The sequence below is a fragment of the Scomber japonicus genome, chromosome 14 (assembly GCF_027409825.1).
Source record: "Scomber japonicus isolate fScoJap1 chromosome 14, fScoJap1.pri, whole genome shotgun sequence".
In the NCBI taxonomy this organism is placed as follows: domain Eukaryota; kingdom Metazoa; phylum Chordata; class Actinopteri; order Scombriformes; family Scombridae; genus Scomber; species Scomber japonicus.
In genome coordinates, this window is record NC_070591.1 from 4,060,316 (window position 1) to 4,075,570 (window position 15,255).

General features: G+C 45.9%; 1 protein-coding gene across 1 annotated transcript in view; it reads left to right on the forward strand.

Annotated features, from left to right (window-relative positions):
- Window positions 1-15,255, forward strand: part of LOC128373277 (kinesin-like protein KIF20B) — a 90,803-nt gene that overhangs the window by 64,327 nt on the left and 11,221 nt on the right. Inside the window, exon 34 of the mRNA XM_053333567.1 lies at window positions 7,405-7,446. Coding sequence (XP_053189542.1) covers window positions 7,405-7,446 — 42 coding nt within the window. The remainder of the gene's footprint in view (window positions 1-7,404; window positions 7,447-15,255) is intronic.

The following is a 15,255-nucleotide window of genomic DNA, read 5'->3' on the forward strand; positions in this document are numbered from 1 at the left end:
ATGAAGAAGGAAGGAAGGAAGAAGGGGATGGAGGAAGGAAGGAAGGAAGAAGGAAGAAAGGGGGATGGAGGAAGGAAGGAAGAGGGACGGAGGGAGGAAGGCAGGCAGGAGGGAGGGAGAAAGGAAAAGAGGAAGGTAGGTAGGAAGAACAGAGGAAAGAAGGGAGGGAGGAAGGAAGGAAAGAAAGGGGGTGGAGGGAGGAAAGAGAGAAGGAAGGAAGGAGGGAGGGAGGAAAGAGATCATCCTTCAGCTGAAGTACCTGAACTCAAGCTTCTCTCTCCTCTCCTCTCCTCTACTCCTCTGCACTATTATACTAAATCTGTCGGGGGGTTCATGCTTCATTAAGTCCGCTGGTTTGGGGGTCACAGTTAAGTGGGGGTTTCAGTAAAGTTGGGAATAGAAGGGAAATGAAAAGAGATAACATTTATTCATCTTTTTAATATGACTTTAACTTTTGACCTCCTTCCTTCCTTCCTCCCTTTCCGTCTCTCTTTCCTCCCTTCCCACTTTCCTTCCTCCACCCCCCTTTCTTCCTTCCTTCTGTCCTTCCTCCCTCCCTCCCTCCTTCCTTCCTTCCTTTCTTCCTTCCTACCTTCCTCCCTTCCTTCTTTCCTCTGCCCTTCCTACCTACCTTCCTCTTTTTCTTTCTCCCTCCCTCCTTCCTTCCTCCCTCTGTCCCTTCCTTCTCTCTTTCCTCCCTTCCCACTTTCCTTCCTCCACCCCCCTTTCTTCTTTCCTTCCCTCCTTCTTTCCTTTCTTCTTTCCTACCTTCCTCTTTTTCTTTCTCCCTCCCTCTGTCCTTCCTTCCTACTTTCCTTCCTTCCTTCCTTCCTTCTTTCCTCTGTCCTTCCTACCTACCTTCCTCTTTTCCTTTCTCCCTCCCTCCATCCTTCCTCCCTCTGTCCTTCCTTCCTTCCTTCCTTCCTTGCTTCTTCTGTCCTTTTTTCCTTATTTCCTCCCTACTTCTTTTCCTTTCTCCCTCCCTCCCTCCTTCCTTCCTTTCTTCCTTCCTCCCTCCTTTCCTTCCTGCCTACCTCCCTCCCTCCTTCCTTCCCTCCATCCTTCCTTCCTTCCTTGCTTCCTCTGACCTTTTTTCCTTCTTTCCTCCCTACTTCTTTTCCTTTCTCCCTCTCTCCCTCCTTCCTTCTTTCCGTCCTTCCTTCTTCCTCCCTTCTTCCTCCCTCCCTTCCTTCCTTCTTCCTTCCTTCCTTCCTTGACTCGAGGACATCAGGACGGTTAAAGTTAAGGTCCCAGGAGGAAACGGACAAAGCAAACAGTCCCCCCCGACAAAAGCTGCGTCATTGTCATCTCACTTCCAACTTCCAGCCTCATTACAGCAAAGCAGAAAGAACAGAAAGATCGTAAAGAGGAGTTGTGTATGCTTTTCCTTAGCCATCCTGTCTCCTCCAAAGAACAAAAAAAAAAAAAAAAAAAACAAATTCCAGTCAGGACAAGTTTTACAACAGTCGTATCGTAAGAAATCAGACATATCAAGGACTTCTTAATATTTACGACTGGACTGTGTTTCCTCTGTCCTTCCTACCTACCTTCCTCTTTTCCTTTCTCCCTCCCTCCTTCCTTTCTCCCTCCGTCCTTCCTACCTACCTTCCTCCTTTCCTTTCTCCCTCCCTCCTTCCTTTCTCCCTCCCTCCTTCCTTCCTACCTTCCTCTTTTCCTTTCTCCCTCCTTCCTTCCTTTCTCCCTCCCTCCTTCCTTCCTTCCTTCCTTCCTTCCGTCCTACCTTCCTCTGTCCTTCCCTCCTTCCTTTCTCCCTCCGTCCTTCCTTCCTTCCTTCCTTCCTTGCTTCTTCCTTCCTTTTTTCCTTCCTTCCCTCCTTCCTTCTTTTCTCCCTCCCTCCCTCCTTCCTTATTTCCTTCCTTCCTTCCTTCCTTCCTTCCTTCCCTCCCTCCCTCCTTCCTTCCTTCCTTCCTTCCTTCCGTCCTTCGTTCTTTCCTTCTTTCCTTTCTTGCTTCCTCTGTCCTTTCTTCCGTCTTTCATTCCTCCCTCCTTCCTTCCTTCTTTCCTTCCTTCCTTCCTCCCTTCCTTCCTCTGTTGTTTTTTCCTTCTTTCCTCCCTACCTCTTTTTCTTTCTCCCTCCTTCCTCCCTCCGTCCTTCCCTCCTTCCTTCCTTCCTTCCTTCTGTCCCTCCTTCTTTCCTTCCTTCCTTCCTTGCTTCTTCTGTCCTTTTTTTCCTTCTTTCCTCCCAACCTCTTTTCCTTTCTCCCTCCCTCCCTCCTTCCCTCCCTCCCTCCCTCCCTCCCTCCTTCCTTGCTTCCTTCCTCCCTCCTTTCCATCCTTCTTCCTCCCTTCCTTCCTTGACTCGAGGACATCAGGACGGTTAAAGTTAAGGTCCCAGGAGGAAACGGACAAAGCAAACAGCCCCCCCCGACAAAAGCTGCGTCATTGTCATCTCACTTCCAACTTCCAGCCTCATTATAGCAAAGCAGAAAGAACAAAAAGATCGTAAAGAGGAGTTGTGTATGCTTTTCCTTAGCCATCCTGTCTCCTCCAAAGAACAAAAAAAAGTCAGGACAAGTTTTACAACAGTCGTATCGTAAGAAATCAGACATATCAAGGACTTCTTAATATTTACGACTGGACTGTGTGACCCTCTCTTTACGTCAAAGGATGCCAGGCTCCATTTTTGAGCAGTGATTCAGCATTATCACATTTCACATTTCAGTACATTTCTGCCTCACTTAACCTTCAACCTCTTTATATATAGTTTTTGAGGTTGTATTTAGTGGTGCGTGTTGGCATTGCTTAGATTGTGTTATCACATCTCTGCAGTACTTTCTTCTTCTTAACCCTTTATTGGGCAAATAATTATATTTGGTAACTTCTGTAAATATCCCAATATCCCTTCCTTCTTTCCTTCCTTCCTTCCTTCCTTCCTTCCTTCCTTTCCTTCCTCCCTGCCTTATTTCCTCCGTCCTTCCTTCCTTTCCTTCCATCTGTCCTTTCTCCCTCCCTCGTTCCTTATTTCCTCCGTCCTTCCTTCCTTTCCTTCTTTCCATCTGTCTTTCCTCCCTCCCTCCTTCTCTCCTCCCTTCCTTCTTTCCTTCCTCCGTCCTTTCTTCCTTCTTTCCTTCCTCCATCCTTCCTTCCTTCCTTCCTTTCCTTACTTCCATCTGTTCTTCCTCCCTCCCTCCTTCTCTCCTCCCTTCCTTCTTTCCTTCCTCCATCCCCCTTTCTTCTTCCTTCCTTCCTTCCTTCTTTCTTTCCTCCCCCCTACCTTCCTTCCTTCCTTCTTTCCTCCGCCCTTCCTTCCTTCCTTCTTTCCTCCGCCCTTCCTTCCCTTCCCTTCCCTTCCTTCCATCCTTCCTTCCTTCCTTCCTCCCTCCCTTCCTTTCTTCTCTTAACCCGAAATACTCCCTTCAGCCCTTATGGAGCACAACAGAGCGACACCAGCACTTCAATCTGTAACAATGCTTCCACTTTCATGTTTTTAGGGCTTCCTCACAGACAGAGTGGGGATCTTCTTCTTGCTACACATGCATACATACAGCACATAGGCACAAAATGGCATAAGCATACAGAACACATACATATTAAAAAAAAAAAAGAGGTAGGGAGGAAAAAAGGACAGAGGAAGGAAGGAAGGAGGGAGGGAGAAAGGAAAAGAGGAAGGTAGGTAGGAAGGACAGAGGAAAGAAGGAAGGGAGGAAGGAAGGAAGGAAAGAAGGCAGGGAGGAAAGAGAGAAGGAAAGAACAGTCAAAACATAGGCACAAAATGGCATAAGCATATACAGAACACATACATATTAATATCTTCCCTCTGTGGCTCCAAAATCTCAAAATCTACCCTTTTATGAACAACACAGAGTGTAACACCACTAATATGCGTCTCTGAGAGAGCCTGTTGGTTTTGAACATAATACATGAATGCAGCAGTGAGAGACTCTGAGACACTTTTTGGTCCAGCAACGCTTGATGAAGAGACTCTGCAGCCCACAGTAGTAGTAGCGCTTTACATCTAATCCCATCAGGAGTCTGAAGTATAAACTTTTAATGCCTTCTTTTTAACATGACATGAAAGATTAAACTAGTGTCAGTACTTCTATCATGCGAGTGACCCAAATTGGTCATGACAAGCCGGTCTGCAGCTAACTGAAAAGATGCATGATGTTGTTTTATGTATGTATATTGTTGTGTGGACAAAGAAACTACATATATTTTACAAGCAGACAGCATAACAGCATAACACAGTAGAAGCACAGAGGACTTTGTGCAGGAGAAAAAAGGCTTTATAAAGCAGTAGTTGCTCTGTTGCCAAGAGTTACATGAGAGAAGATCAATATATATATATATATATATATATATATATATATATATTCCTCTCAGTTTGACAAACTACTAAAGCAGTGTAAAGAGAAGTTTTAAAGCAGATTCGATGATGAGTAAAATGAAAATGCTTTCATTAACCTTTCTGTCGTCCTCCCGGGTCAAATTGACCCCATCTGTTTTGACTGTTCCTTCCTTCCTCCCTTCCTTCTCTCTTTCCTCCCTTCCTTCTTTCCTTCCTCCACCCCCCTTTCTTCCTTCTTTCCTTCTCTCTTTCCTCCCTTCCTTATTTCCTTCCTCCACCTCCCTTCCTTCCTTCCTTCTTTCCTTCCTTCCTTTCTTCCTTCCTACCTTCCTCGCTTCCTTCTTTCCTCTGTCCTCCCTACCTACCTTCCTCTTTTCCTTTCTCCCTCCCTCCTTCCTTCCTACCTCCGTCCTTCCTTCCTTGCTTCTTCAGTCCTTTTTTCCTTCTTTCCTCCCTACCTCTTTTCCTTTCTCCCTCCCTCCCTCCTTTCCTTCTTTCCGTCCTTCCTTCCTTCCTTCTGTCCTTCCCTCCTTCCTTCCTTCCTCCCTTCCTTCCTTCTTTCCTTCCCTCCTTCCTTCCTTAAAAAGGCTTTAAAGCAGTAGTTGCTCTGTTGCCAAGAGTTACATGAGAGAAGATCAATACCACACTCATATCTGCCAGATAAATATAGATGGATTGGCCCTGTTTGCAGCTGCTATTATCTGATCACAACTGGACAGCTTTGAGTACACATCTAATAGAGATCCAATCATTCAGACCACATTCAGAGGCGGCCTGGACCACATATGGTAACGATCTTTGAGTAGTGGGTATGCAAATGTGTCCTGGGCCACATTGAAGGTCCGTCTACTCAACTGCAACCTTTATTTTTCCGGCAGACTAGGCGCAGGAAGGGCACTGTTGCCTCTCTGTCTGTCCAAAGCTGTGTTGCATCATATGTCCGACTGTAAAGCTGAGAGCTCTGATAGACAGAGGTGAGGTGGTGTTGAGAGTTACTAGTCCAGTTTCCATTAAGGAAGTTGGGGGTAAAATGAAGGAAGCAGGAACTTTAGAGGGTCGTCCTCTCAGCCGTTGCAGAGTAGGACCTTGATAGGACCGTCTGGACTCTGGAAGTGACGAAATTATTCTGCAACAGTTTCAATCGTTGCGTAATCGGCCTGCAACAGTTTTAACCATGACGTCGACGATGCACCAAAAGCATAACAACTCTACTACTACTGCTCTTCTTCTTCTGCTGGGTTTTTTTTAAAATGATGCTTATTTTCACATCCTACTTTGAGAATACTCAATCAGCACCAAGTCAACCTCAAGCCTAAAGCTGGGCGATTATGGCATAAGTTTAGCTTAGCACAAAGGCTGGAAACAAGGGGAAGAAGGTAGTCTGAGTTCATCCAAATGTAAAATCCATTTGCCAACAACTCTAAAACTCATTAACACAAAATATAATATTTGTTTCATCTGTACAAATACCAAAGTAAGAAGTCGACAAGTTGAAGAGTTTCTGTTATTGAAGACTGTTTCTTTGAGTCCTCAAGTTGTTTCAGTACTTGTAGCTTATTAATGCCCTGATGTAGAGAACTGGGGAAAACAATTGACCACAACAATAAAACTTTTCTTCCATTTCCTTTAAGGCTATTTCTACCGGAGGAGTAGATTAAAAAAAATAAAAAAAATTCTAAAGGAATCAGAACAAGAATAATTGGTTTCCACTCCCAAGTGTCGGACATTTATCAAACCTTTCTTAATTTCCCCACACATTGTGCAGTGGGGGGAAAGCTGGGTTTCTGTCAATCTTAGGTAGTAGAAGTGTTTTCCACTTCTTTAAATCCATTTTAAACGAGCCTCAGCAATTCAGAAGTTTAACTTCACCACAGAACATTATGAACATGACTTCAGGCAGCAGCTTGATCAATAGACTGTTTATTGCACCAGTCAGTTTTCAGGCTGTGGTTTTGAATATTATGATTAATTTATTATATAATATGGGGTAAATAGTAGGCTTTTTCTGATCGGCTATATCGGATCGGCTGATATTTAGCATTTTATGTAATTAGTGAGATCGGCTGTAATGTCTTAATTCACCGATCCGATTAATGTCGTCATCAATGAAACTTTTTGCAGATGCTCCCGTTGCATAGATTACAGATGGCTTGTGTTTTATCGGAGGGAGGACGGGAGGAGGAGGGAAGGAGGAGGGAAGGGAGGAAGAAGGAAGGTAGGGGGGAGGAAAGAAAGAGAGAAGGAGGAAGGGAGGAAGAAGGAAGGGAAGAAGGAACGTAGGGGGGAGGAAAGAAAGAGAGAAGGAGGGAGGGAGGAAGGAAGGGAGGAAAGGAATGGAGGAAGGAGGGAAGGAAGGAAGGAAGGACGGGAGGGAGGGAAGGAAAGAAGGACAGAAGGAAGGGAGGAAAGGAAGGATAGATTGTAGATGGCTTGTGTTTTATCGGAGGGAGGAAAGGAGGAGGGAAGGGATGAAGAAGAAGGGAGGAAGGAGGGAAGGAAGGAAGGAAGGAAAGAAAGAAGGACAGAAGGAAGGGAGGAAAGGAAGGGAGGAAGGACAGAAGGAAGGGAGGAAAGGAAGGAAAGAAGGACAGAAGGAAGGGAGAAAGGAGGAAGGAAGGAGGGAAGGAAGGACAGATTACAGATGGCTTGTGTTTTATCTGTCTCATTTACTCCGAAGAAGTCCCACACCACCGACATGTTTAGTTTTGAGCCTTGTCTCGATGTGACGGACAATAAAGTTTTTTGAATCTTGAATCTTGAACCATGAGCTGTCGGATTCAAACCAACATGTGGCTGTTGTGGGCAGACAGATAAAACACTAAAGAACCTCGTAGGGAAGCATCTGCAAAATGTTTCAACACCACAAATGTACCTGGATAGGGAACACGAGGAGGAGAAGCCGAGTTTAAGACACGGAGCGTGGACAAAGAAGACGTGATTGGATCAGTGATCGGTTTATTTAAACTCACTGATCGATGATCGGCCCCAAAAACCCTGATCCTGTAAAGCCTAGTAAATAGTTTATTATTAAATTACAGAATAACCTGATAGCACATTACAGGCTTGATTTTAACCAACTTCTTTCTTTTCTGAAGTGTCACATTTTCAGGAGGAGTAAACGACGCACAACACGTGAGGTACCCCAGTTTTTTATTTTCACCTTTTTCACTAAACATTAAATCATCAATCAAAAAAAAAAAAACCTCATTAGCAGTCACACAAACAGTCTTCATCAGAGTCATCACACCCCTTCATCATCATTCACCACATTAGCATAGTCTTCACTTCACAGCCAAATAATTCTGCAGAGCACCTAACAGCTTATTCATCACGAACATGTTGTATCATTTGGGAAAGCGTCGGTATGGCAACAGTGGGAATGTAAATATGAACAGAGCGACTCTAAATCTGCTGGTCTGAATCCCAATATTTACTCTCAAATCCAGGAGAAAATGGGAGAGGGAGACCTTTCTTTTTTTTCCCTTTTCCTCTCAAGAGACACTGAGTTGAGTTGATTTTTTTCACCTGTAGAGTCCAGCAACATCAAGCAGCTGTAGATACGAGTTAGTTTACAGAGGATGTGATGCAGAAAGTACATGTGTTCATCCAACCATCTCTAGCATTGAGTATAGATTTTGAAGACAGTGTTTCTAAGCCTTGCTCTCCTCTCTTCTCTCCTCTCTGTACAAGCTGCAGCAACATTTACATGTACTATATAATCTGATTATAGTCGGTAACCAGAGAGCCAGGCTGCACACCAATACAAAATGATGACATGGATTTGCCATTAATTTACTTGTTTCCATGTTTCCATTCTTCCTCCCTCCCTCCTACCTTCCTTTCCTTACATCCTTCCTCCCTCCTTTCCTTCCTTCTTCCTCCCTTCCATCCTTCCTTTCTCCCTCCCTCCCTCCCTCCCTCCTTTCCATCCTTCTTTCCTCCCTCCTTTCCTTCCTTCTTCCTCCCATCCATCCTTCCTCCCTTCCGTCCTTCTTTCCTTCCGTCTTCCTCCCTTCCATCCTTCCTTTCTCTCTCCCTCCCTCCCTCCCTCCTTTCCATCCTTCTTTCCTCCCTCCTTTCCTTCCTTCTTCCCCCCTCCTTTCCTTCCTTCTTCCTCCCTTCCTTCTTTCCTCCCTCCTTTCCTTCCTTCTTCCTCCATCCATCCTTCCTCCCTTTCGTCCTTCTTTCCTCCCTCCTTTCGTTCCTTCTTTCCTCCCTCCTTTCCTTCCTTCTTCCTCCCTCCTTTCTTTCCTTCCTTCTTCCTCCCATCTATCCTTCCTCCCTTCCGTCCTTCTTTCCTCCCTCATTTCCTTCCTTCCTCCCCCCTTCCTTTCTTTCCTTCCTTCTTCCTCCCTCCTTTCCTTCCTTCTCCCTCCCATCCATCCTTCCTCCCTTCCGTCCTTCTTCCTCCCTCCTTTCCTTCCTTCTTCCTCCCTTCTTCTCTTCCTCCCTTCCGTCCTTCTTTCCTCTCTCCTTTCCTTCCTTCTTCCTCCCATCCATCCTTCCTCCCTTCCGTCCTTCTTTCCTCCCTCATTTCCATCCTTCCTCCCTCCTTTCCTTCCTTCTTTCTCTCTTCCATCCTTCCTCCCTCCTTCCTTTCCTTCCTTCTTCCTCCCTCCCTCCTTCACCTGTAGAGTCCAGCAACATCAAGCAGCTGTAGATACGAGTTAGTTTACAGAGGATGTGATGCAGAAAAGTACATGTGTTCATCCAACCATCTCTAGCATTGTTTCTAAGCCTTGCTCTCCTCTCTCCTCTCTGTACAAGCTGCAGCAACATTAACATGTACTATATAATCTGATTATAGTCGGTAACCAGAGAGCCAGGCTGCACACCAATACAAAATGATGACATGGATTTGCCATGAATTTACTTGTTTCCATGTTTCCATTCTTCCTCCCTCCCTCCCTCCCTCCTTTCCATCCTTCTTTCCTCCCTCCTTTCCTTCCTTCTTCCTCCCTCCTTTCCTTCCTTCTTCCTCCCTTCCGTCCTTCTTTCCTCCCTCCTTTCCTTCCTTCTTCCTCCCTTCCTCTCTTCCTCCCTTCCGTCCTTCTTCCTCCCTCATTTCCTTCCTTCCTCCCTCCTTCCTTTCTTTCCTTCCTTCTTCCTCCCTTCCATCCTTCCTTTCTCTCTCCTTCCCTCCCTCCTTTCCATCCTTCTTTCCTCCCTCCTTTCCTTCCTTCTTCCTCCCTTCCGTCCTTCTTTCCTCCCTCCTTCTTCCTCCCTCCTTTCCTTCCTTCCTTCCTCCCTCCTTCCTTTCCTTCTTTCTTCCTCCCATCCATCCTTCCTCCGTTCCGTCCTTCTTTCCTCCCTCATTTCCTTCCTTCCTCCCTCCCTCCTTTCCTTCCTTCTTCCTCCCTTCTCTTCCTCCCTTCCGTCCTTCTTTCCTCCCTCCTTTCCTTCCTTCTTCCTCCCATCCATCCTTCCTGCCTTCCGTCCTTCTTTCCTCCCTCCTTCCCTTCCTTCTTCCTCCCATCTATCCTTCCTCCCTTCCGTCCTTCTTTCCTCCCTCATTTCCTTCCTTCCTCCCTCCTTCCTTTCTTTCCTTCCTTCTTCCTCCCTCCCTCCTTCACCTGTAGAGTCCTGAGTATCAAGCAGCTGTAGATACGAGTTAGTTTACAGAGGATGTGATGCAGAAAAGTACATGTGTTCATCCAACCATCTCTAGCATTGTTTCTAAGCCTTGCTCTCCTCTCATCTCCTCTCTGTACAAGCTGCAGCAACATTTACATGTATATATAATCTGATTATAGTCGGTAACCAGAGAGCCAGGCTGCACACCAATACAAAATGATGACATGGATTTGCCATGAATTTACTTGTTTCCATGTTTCCATTCTTCCTCCCTCCCTCCTACCTTCCATCCTTCCTTCTTCCTCCCTTCCACCCTTCCTTTCTCTCTCCCTCCCTCCCTCCCTCCTTTCCATCCTTCTTCCTCCCTCCTTTCCTTCCTTCTTCCTCCCTCCTTTCCTTCCTTCCTCCCTCCTTCCTTTCCTTCCTTCTTCCTCCCTCCCTCCTCCCTCCTTTCCTTCCATCCTTCCTCCCTCCTTTCCTTCCTTCTTCCTCCCTTCCATCCTTCCTTTCTCTCTCCCTCCCTCCCTCCTTTCCATCCTTCTTTCCTCCCTCCTTTCCATCCTTCTTTCCTCCCTCCTTTCCTTCCTTCTTCCTCCCTTCCTCTCTTCCTCTGTTCCGTCCTTCTTTCCTTCCTCCCTTCCGTCCTTCTTTCCTCCCTCATTTCCTTCCTTCCTTTCCTTCCTTCTTCCTCCCTCCCTCCTTCACCTGTAGAGTCCTGAGTATCAAGCAGCTGTACATACGAGTTAGTTTACAGAGGATGTGATGCAGAAAAGTACATGTGTTCATCCAACCATCTCTAGCATTGTTTCTAAGCCTTGCTCTCCTCTCCTCTCTCCTCTCTGTACAAGCTGCAGCAACATTTACATGTATATATAATCTGATTATAGTCGGTAACCAGAGAGCCAGGCTGCACACCAATACAAAATGATGACATGGATTTGCCATTAATTTACTTGTTTCCATGTTTCCATTCTTCCTCCCTCCCTCCTACCTTCCTTTCCTTACATCCTTCCTCCCTCCTTTCCTTCCTTCTTCCTCCCTTCCATCCTTCCTTTCTCCCTCCCTCCCTCCCTCCCTCCTTTCCATCCTTCTTTCCTCCCTCCTTTCCTTCCTTCTTCCTCCCATCCATCCTTCCTCCCTTCCGTCCTTCTTTCCTTCCGTCTTCCTCCCTTCCATCCTTCCTTTCTCTCTCCCTCCCTCCCTCCCTCCTTTCCATCCTTCTTTCCTCCCTCCTTTCCATCCTTCTTCCTCCCTCCTTTCCTTCCTTCTTCCTCCCTTCCTCTCTTCCTCCCTTCCTCTCTTCCTCCCTTCCTCTCTTCCTCCCTTCCATCCTTCTTTCCTCCCTCCTTTCCTTCCTTCTTCCTCCCATCTATCCTTCCTCCCTTCCGTCCTTCTTTCCTCCCTCATTTCCATCCTTCCTCCCTCCTTTCCTTCCTTCTTTCTCCCTTCCATCCTTCCTTTCTCTCTCCCTCCCTCCTTTCCATCCTTCTTTCCTCCCTCCTTTCCTTCCTTCTTCCTCCCTCCTTTCCTTCCTTCTTCCTCCCTTCCTCTCTTCCTCCCTTCCATCCTTCTTTCCTCCGTCCCTCCTTTCCTTCCTTCTTCCTCCCATCCATCCTTCCTCCCTTCCGTCCTTCTTTCCTCCATCATTTCCTTCCTTCCTCCCTCCTTCCTTTCTTTCCTTCCTTCTTCCTCCCTCCCTCCTTCACCTGTAGAGTCCTGAGTATCAAGCAGCTGTAGATACGAGTTAGTTTACAGAGGATGTGATGCAGAAAAGTACATGTGTTCATCCAACCATCTCTAGCATTGAGTATAGATTTTGAAGACAGTGTTTCTAAGCCTTGCTCTCCTCTCCTCTCCTCTCTGTACAAGCTGCAGCAACATTTACATGTATATAATCTGATTATAGTCGGTAACCAGAGAGCCAGGCTGCACACCAATACAAAATGATGACATGGATTTGCCATTAATTTACTTGTTTCCATGCTACAGAGCAGACTCCTAATAGCTGAAGACGCCCCCCTTCACATTATGTTAGACTGTCACACACACAGCAGACTCCCTCCACTCTCGGCAGCACATTTATTCCATGATGCGGTGCTAATGAGGTATAACCTTGTAGTAGTGCTCCGGTGGGACTCGACTCAAATGTTAATTGTGTGTCAGACAGCGATTTCCTCCACCGCTGCCGCCGCCGTCGTCGTCCAAACACCAAATGAGAGAATATCCCTTTATATGAATCCTGTTCAGACTGTAGGATTTAAATGCTGCATTGAATCTGTTGAATCTGGCGGCTCGAAAAACTTATTAACCTTCCTGTCGTCAAATTGACCCCGTCTGTTTTGACTGTTCCTTCCTTCCTTCCTTCCTTCCCCCTTTCTCTTTTCCTTTCTCCCTCCTACCTTCCTTCCTTCCTCCTTCCTTCTCTCTTTCTTTCCTTCCTCTCTCTTTCCTCCATTCCATATTTCCTTCCTCCATCCTCCTTTCTTTCCTCCCTTCCTCTCTTCCTCCCTCCGTCCTTCCCTTCCTTCTTCTTTCCTTCCATCCTTCCTCCCTCCCTCCTTTCCTTCCTTCTTCCTCCCTCCCTCCTTCCTCCCTTCAGTCCTTCCTTCCTTCCTCCCTCCTTCCTTTCCTCCCTTCTTCCTCTCTTCCTTCCTTGACTCGAGGACAACAGGAGGGTTAATGGTGATGTCCTTGTTATGTCTGATTAACAGATATTCAGTTTAACATCATGTATGACACAGAAAAGCTTCAAATCTCAAATCTGAGATGCATTTTTGTATCAAAAAGGGGCTTAAATTCTGTTTCATCATCAGAATAGTTCATCTTTTGTTTAACTAATCCGTTAACTGACTAATTATTCTAGCTCTACACCGATTAGATTTTCAGTGGATGAGTGATTTCTCTATAAAACCACAGCAGGTCATGGTCAAATTTAATATGAGCTGCCGTCAGAGTAATCACCATCTTTATTTTTGTGGAATAAAGGGAAGAAATAATGCAATATGCTAAATACTGCTACTGGTCATAGTTAAATGAGGTGTAATCATAGTTTTGGGTTTTTATTTGTTTTTTGTGCTCAAACTTGCCTTGAATCCAGCTTTGATTGCATTATCATGTAATTGCTGGAGCAGAATAATTGAATTTCTCTGTTTTCTCGTTCTTATATTCAGACCCTGCCGACATAGAAAGTATTTGGTGAATTGTTGTAGAGCAGAGGAGTCAAACTCGTTTTCGTTCGAGGGCCACATACAGACCAATTTGATCTCATGTGGGCCGGATCATTAAAAAGATGGAGGGACAGAAGGGAGGAAGGAAGGAAATAAGAAGGGAAGGAAGGAAAGACAGACAGTCGGAAGGAAGAAAAGAAGGAAGGACAGACAGAAGGAAGGGAGGGAGGACAGATGTAAGGAAGGAAGGAAAAAAGGAAGGTAGGGAGAGCAGGTGAAAGGAAGGAAAGACAAGCAAAAGGAAGGAGGAAGAAAGGTAGGAAGGACAGACACAGTCGGCAGACAGAAGGAAGGGAGGGAGGAAGAAAGGGAGGAAGGACAGAAGGAAGAAAGGAAAAAAGGAAGTTTGGGAGAACAGATGAAAGAAAGGAAAGACAGGCAAAAGGAAGGAGGAAGAAAGGTAGGAAGGACAGACAGTGAAGGACAGACAGACAGTCGGAAGGAAGGGAGGGAGGAAGGAAGAAAGGGAGGAAGGACAGAAGGAAGGAAAGAACGAAGAAAGGAAAAATGGAAGGTAGGGAGAACAGATGGAAGGGAGGAAGGACAGATGTAAGGAAGGAACGAAGAATGGAAAAATGGAAGGTAGGGAGGAAGGACAGAAGGAAGAAAGGAAGGAACGAATGAATGAAGAAAGGAAAAATGGAAGGTAGGAAGGACAGATGAAAGGAAGAAAGGAAGGAAGGGCAGATGGAAGGAAGGCCGGAAGGAAGGGCAGATGGAAGGAAGGACAGAAGGAAAAAAAGGAAGGTAGGAAGGACAGATGGAAGGAAGGAATGAAGGAAAAGAATACAGGATGGCAAGTGGGCCGGATCACACCCCTCGGCGGGGCCGTATCTGGCCCACGGGCCGCATGTTTGACATCCCTGTTGTAGAGCTTTAGCCTCTTCCTCACCCTTACAGAGGAGATCAGAGGTGAGGTTGAGCCACGGAGCTCTTGGACATTGTTGGGATTCAGTTCGTCATTCAAGGACACTTGAGTGTAACTTCAGGGTCTAAAGGTATAAATCATTATTACAGGGTCGCATGTAAAGACACAAGTCCACTCCGCTCTGAGTTGAGTGTGAAGTCAATACTGGAATTAACTCGACTTTTAAAACTTATCCTCATGTGTGCTAACTTTATAAAATGTCATAAAGATGCAGCTGCACAGTCCAAACACTCAAACTCCGACGCTAATTTAAGCAACACAGGATATTTAAGTTTATAATTTCCTCAGAGGGAAAATGAAATTCACTTCTAAATAGTTTGTTCAGTGTTCAAAATGTTAGAAAAATGACTTAGTTTAACCATCATGTTGTCTTTGGAGGAAGAAGGGAGGAAGGAATGGAGGGATGGAAGGAAGGAAGGAGGAAGGGAGGAAGAAGGAAGGAAGGAAGGAAGCAGGAAGAAAAGGAGGGAGGGGGAGGAAGGAAATGACGGAGGAAAGAAGGACTGAAGGTAGGAAGGAGGGAGGGAGGGAGGGAGGAAGTATGGAAGGAAAGAAGGAGGGAGGAAGAAAGGAAAGAAGAAAGGTAGGAGGGAGGGAGGGAGGAAAGAATGAAGAAGGGAGGGAGAGAGAAAGGAAAAGAGGAAAGAAGGACAGAGGAAAGAAGGAACCTTCCATGGAGAGGGAGGGAGGAAAGAAGGAAGTAAAAGAAAGATGAGAGGAAGAAGGGAGGAAGAAAGGAAGGAAGGAGGGAGGAAGAAAGGAAGGAAGGAGGGAGGGAGAGAGAAAGGAAAAGAGGAAGGAAGATAAGAGGAGGGAGGGAGGAAAGAAGGAAGGAAGGAACCAAGGAAGGAGGAAAGAAGGAAGGAAGGAACGAAGGAGGGAAGGAAAGAAGGAAGGGAGGAAAGAGAGAAGGAGTGAGGAAGGACAGACGGAAGGAAGGAAAGAAGGAACAGTCAAAACAGACAGGGTCAATGCGTCTTTCTGCATTTTTTAAAAAGTCTATTTTTAAAAGATGCAGCTGTGATCGTCATGGTTTCCGTCGGCCTATCAGCAGGGTTTCTCTGAAGGCTCTTATCTCAGAAATGTTCAGACAGGAAGTTTTAACGCTTGAATTATTCAATAAAAACCTTTTTAACCTTCTGCTTCTTGACGTTGTCTGTCTCAGAGTAATTAATCTGAGATCTGATGGAAGCGAGGGTTCCTTCCTTCCTGCCTTC